Below are 5,168 nucleotides of genomic sequence, written 5' to 3' on the forward strand. Positions count from 1 at the left end.
TCAGACCCAAACACCCCTCATCGCACGCGCCCATTACCATCCCAGCCACCCCCTCTACTACCCTTCTCCTTCCCAACATCTCCCCCCTTCTCCCATACCGCCCTCCCTTCCTCGCTTGACACTTCCAATCAGCTAAGGCAGTGGGCGTGGCCTCGTCTCCAAAGTAGGCTGGAGACAGGCGCTGATTGGCTGGAGGAGGAGAGCAGGAGAGGCATAAAGAGCGACAGAGAGCAAGGGAGCCGAGACAAGACGAGAGAGAGAGAAAGAGTGAGCGAGCGAGCTAGAGAGAGAGGAAGGGAGAGAGAGAGCGAGCGCGCGCGCGAGACAGAAACTAAACAGTGCTGGAAGGAGAGAGACGAGCAGCACGTTGGAGAAGTTTTTAGACAGAGAGAAGGAGAGATACTACACGCGCAACGGGGGCTGAGAGGGGGGCTATGAGGGGAGAAGGATCAGCCAATCTTCCTCCTCCTCTACTCCTTCTTCTTCATCTTCCTCATCGGGACTCGCTCCCCCGAGTTGAAACGAACTTTTTTTGCTTCGGCTGAAACTTTGGACTTACAGAGAAGATAGAGAACAAGTTCTTGTTTACTTGTTGACGTGCTTGTTTGTTTGTTTGTTTACTCTGAACGAGAAAGAGAGAAGCAGAGAGACAATAACAGAGAGAAAGAGAGAGAGACATGGTGCAGAAAGAAGCGAGCAGCCCAGCTGATTCGCTCTTCGAGTCCGGGACGATGGAGGTGGACATCAACTCGTCTTCATCCTCCTCCTCCTCCTCCTCGCGCTTGGGTGACCCAGGTTGGTGCAAGACGCCGAGTGGCCACATCAAGCGACCCATGAATGCCTTCATGGTCTGGTCTCAGATCGAGAGGCGCAAGATCATGGAGCGCGCGCCGGACATGCACAACGCGGAGATCTCCAAGCGGCTCGGCCGGCGCTGGAAGCAGCTGACAGACGCCGACAAGGTGCCGTTCATCCGGGAGGCTGAGAGGCTCAGGCTCAAGCACATGGCGGACTACCCGGACTACAAGTACCGGCCCAGGAAGAAGGCGAAGACTGGGGGTGGCAATAGTGGTGGTGCTGGTGGTGGCAGTGGGACCACTGGGGGCAAAACGAGCTCCAGCAGCAAGTCCTCTAAGAAGAGCGCGAGCACCAAGTCTCAGAGAGCGGTGGAGGAGCAGCAGCAGCACGCGTCGCTCTACAAGTGCAAGCCCGCCTCCAAGAAGTCGAGGCGCGTGCACGCCCTCGGGGGTGTCAACGGCGGCACCAGCGTTGGCATGGGGAGCTCGTGCACGGCGGCCGTGCCAGCGAGCCCGACTCTTAGCACGGCGGCCGACTGCGCGGACCCCATCAGCCTGTACGAGGACGGAGGGAGCGCGCGGGAGCGCGCCGAGTCTCCCGTCGCCGGGGGGAAGAGCGCGAGGAGCACGCACGTGTACGGCTACAGTTACAGCTACGGTTTCGGGGGCCGCTCGTCTCCCACCCCGTTCTCGTCCGCAGCGTCGTCGCGCTCCTCCTCCACGTCGTCCATGTCATCGTCCTCGTCCTCCTCGGACGAGGAGTTGGAGGACGAGCTGGCGGACGCGTGCACCAGCGCGAGCGCGAGCCCTGGCTTCGACAGCGTGTCGTTGGGCAGCATGGGCAGCTCCGCGGCGGCGCTGGACAGGGACGGGGAACTGAGCGCGTGCGAGTCCGGCTCACACTTCGACTTCCCGGACTACTGCACGCCCGAGGTGAGCGAGATGATCTCCGGGGACTGGCTCGAGTCCACCATCTCAAACCTCGTGTTCACGTACTGAGAGCAGCGCGAGAGGGAACAGAGAGAGAGAGAGAGAAAGAGAGAGAGAGAGAGCGAGAGAGGGAGAAACACACCACAACAACATGAGAACAGGTCTCGCGAGACTTTGAAAATGTTTGTTCCAGCAGAAGTTTGAGAAAGAAGGACTGAGGGACTTGTCTCGGGGAAGGCAATAGGACGAGCGTACTGAGAAGACTAGAAGAATAATGGTGATGAACTCTTGTTGTGAACTGGAAAACTGTGATTGTTTTGCACGCACGTGAAGGGCAGGCGTTTGGTCCGCCAGTTTTTTTAAAAAATAAATTTTTAACTTAAAAAAAAAAAAACAACTTAAAAACCAACAAAGGGACTTTTAAAGGACTTTGCAGCGAATCGCCATGTGAACTTTCTTTACTTAAGAGGTACATTTTTTATTGTCCTGGTGGATTTTAATGAACAAGGTGAGTTAAGGATTAAAGAGTGAACTTTTTGGAAGAAAAAAAAAAAGAAAAATATGAAAGAAAAGAAACGCATGTAATCTGTCCTCCTCTTGTATTGAGATTTTTCTGTAAGACTGTGGAGCAGTTGAACTAGCAGTAGGCTTATTTAAGTGGGTAGGTGGCGCCATGTTTGATTCCTACTTCAAGGAAGAAAAAGAAACAAAAAAGGAAAGAAAAAAAATCACCAGCTGTTTTCATGCTTAAAACTTCAGGATTCAAACACAAACTCAAATCTGTGCTGAACTTTATACTCTTAACCAATTCAGGACCAAAATCCTCCTGTCTTTCTTCTTTTTCTTCTCCTTCTTCTGTTTCTCCAGATGTTCTGTGTGTTGAGAGACGCTCTCGGTTTGTTTCCTTTTCTACGTGTGTGTTCAGATGCCATTTTTATATGAACGTATTTATACAGTACTGGCCAAGTTTCTTTCTCTTCTTCTTCTTCTTCTTCTTCTTCTTTTCTTTTCTTTCTTTTTTTATACGTTTTTCCGTCACACACTCACAACGTCTGTCTCCTTCTCAGAAGAAGGGCTAGAGTTTTAACTTGTTGATTTTTTTTTAATATTTAAATGTAGACTTTTGACACTTAAAGAGAGGAAACGTTTGATTATTTTCTCAGTGTATTTTTGTACAAATATAAATATATATATATATATATATAGATCTATAAAAAGGGGGGTATCAATCAGTGTGAATGGCTGTTTGGATTTCCTGTCATTTTACGAACCCAGGTTGGCTGATTGGCTCTGAATCCGCCTCCTGTCCGTGTTTACAGCTCCAATCTGCAGGCGTCTTAAAGACACAGGCTCACCTTTTCCAACACGACCCCCAGTCTAGCCTTTGAAAGGACATTTCTACATTTCACTCCAGAGTCTTGCTGAACACACACACACACACACACACACACACACAGAGATTGTAGCTTTAAATGACCAAATCTCTCGGCGTTTTATATCGAGAAGTTCGGGTTTTCTTTCAACCACTGGACGGAATTTAAGTCGTGACGTATCAGACCGCCGATTTGGAATCCGCGACGATTTATTGTGCTGCGACTTTCATTGTATTTGAATATTTTAATCTTTTCTACTTGTCGGCTAAGTATGGCTAATCGTTTTAGTATCTTACGGCATGGTGGATAGATTTTTGTATTTCCGATTCAGGTTTATAGCTGTTGTGTTTCCAAAAAAAAAAAAAAAAAAAAAGAAAAGTGAAAAAACAGAAAAAAGTTGAAAATGAGGAAAATCGTGAAATCATCTTTGTACAGTTGACTGTATTATAAGCAAAAAAAAAAGATGTGTGTTTTATGTATGTTGTTGCGCTCTAACATGACAGGCACTAGAACAGCTATCTTTATACACTTTTTGCTTAGCCTACTTACTTTAAAGATGGTTGTTAAGGATTTTATATATATACAGTTGAATTATATTAACTTTATTTTCATTCATTCTGTGCAATATGCTGTGTAGAAATATTGTTTTGTCTAATCATGCCATAACACATTTTTGAGGGGAAATCTTATGCCAGCTAAATGTGTCAAGTCACTGCCTGTCAGATTGTTAATATACTCCTGTACAGAACCTTTTTTTCAGGAAGGAAATAAAATCAGCTGGAACTGAACCCTAACCATGCCCTGACGACTCCTTTCTCTTTCAGTTTTGCATGAAAGTGGGCGTGTCTTGCTCTGCTCCCATGCACTGGGAGCCATGCTTGTTCCAGAAGGATGCAAAACATGTGTCTTTCAGGCACTTAACCAAGTGTATATAGTGTGTGTATATATAAAGTATATATAACTTTCATATTTTTATTTTGTAGTCTGGCAGTTGTTTACATTGAGTTAAAATTTCATGATGCATGGGCCAATAGAAATGCTCCAGAATGTCTTGGAATAAAATCTTTCTACATTGACTTCCATTGAAAATGATTTATTTATTAATATATAATTATATATATAATTACACATGGTAATTACAGGCTGTTTACATATGTTTACATATGCTGCCCTGAGGCCCTGGAGGAGCACTGTCTTGTTTCACTGTATACTTGTGCATATTTGGGATTACCAAGTTGATCATGTTGATCTATGTGAATAGACTGGCTATAGGTTCACTTACTTTATTGTGCTTCAGTGGCTGTAATTGTAGACACTATTCAGTTGTATGTGAAAGTTCACTTGGAATGTTTTATTGGTTAAGTTGTTAGTTCATCTTTATTCCCACAAAAATCCTAGCTCCCAATTCTACAAATCTTAGAGCGAGAGCAAATAATTAATAATTGTTCAGAAGTGTGTTCTCTGTAGTGGATTTTAACTTATTCTCACTCCAAAGAAGACAAATGTAATTGGACCAGGGGTGCCCAAAGTTTTGCATACACCTGTGTCTGGATTTACCACCATATTTATACCTCAGACTCATTGTCGCACAAGCACATCTCCAAAAATGTCTGAAAGATGAGATGGTGGGGCTTCACGTATTCACATGCTGAATGTCTAGCAGACTGTGCCTCCCCTCCCCCTCCTCCAGACACCGTCTGTTTTGAGGTAGTGGGGGATGGGAAGCAAGAGCCCTCCAGCTCCACATGCAATCCTCCATGCTCAGACTGCTCTATACCAAGAGATTTTATAAGCGGATAGATTAGCCTTTATGGACTAAATGATTAAATGGCTGATGTTCACTTGATAAGGGGTAGAGCTAACAGCCATACCTGCTCAGGAACCTGCTTATTGTGCCAGCACTTTGGAACCAGACTTTGATGTGATTGTTGGTATAAAGAAAACATGCACTCTCTATATCTTTCTACTGTTTTTTTTTTTTTTTTTTTTTTTGCATATTAATTTCTTAGCTGAGCTTCCTCAAGCTAAAGCAGAGTCCCGGGAGCGACTCAACAGTCCGAATCTCTCC

General features: G+C 45.6%; 1 protein-coding gene across 1 annotated transcript; it reads left to right on the forward strand.

Moving 5' to 3' along the window:
• Positions 1-257: 257 nt before the first annotated feature.
• Positions 258-4,177, forward strand: sox4b (SRY-box transcription factor 4b). Its single transcript, XM_072679873.1, has one exon. The coding sequence runs from the start codon at positions 678-680 to the stop codon at positions 1,794-1,796; it is 1,119 nt and encodes a 372-aa protein (XP_072535974.1). The 5' UTR covers positions 258-677; the 3' UTR covers positions 1,797-4,177.
• Positions 4,178-5,168: the final 991 nt, after the last annotated feature.

Source organism: Salminus brasiliensis, chromosome 5 (assembly GCF_030463535.1).
Source record: "Salminus brasiliensis chromosome 5, fSalBra1.hap2, whole genome shotgun sequence".
Lineage (NCBI taxonomy): Eukaryota > Metazoa > Chordata > Actinopteri > Characiformes > Bryconidae > Salminus > Salminus brasiliensis.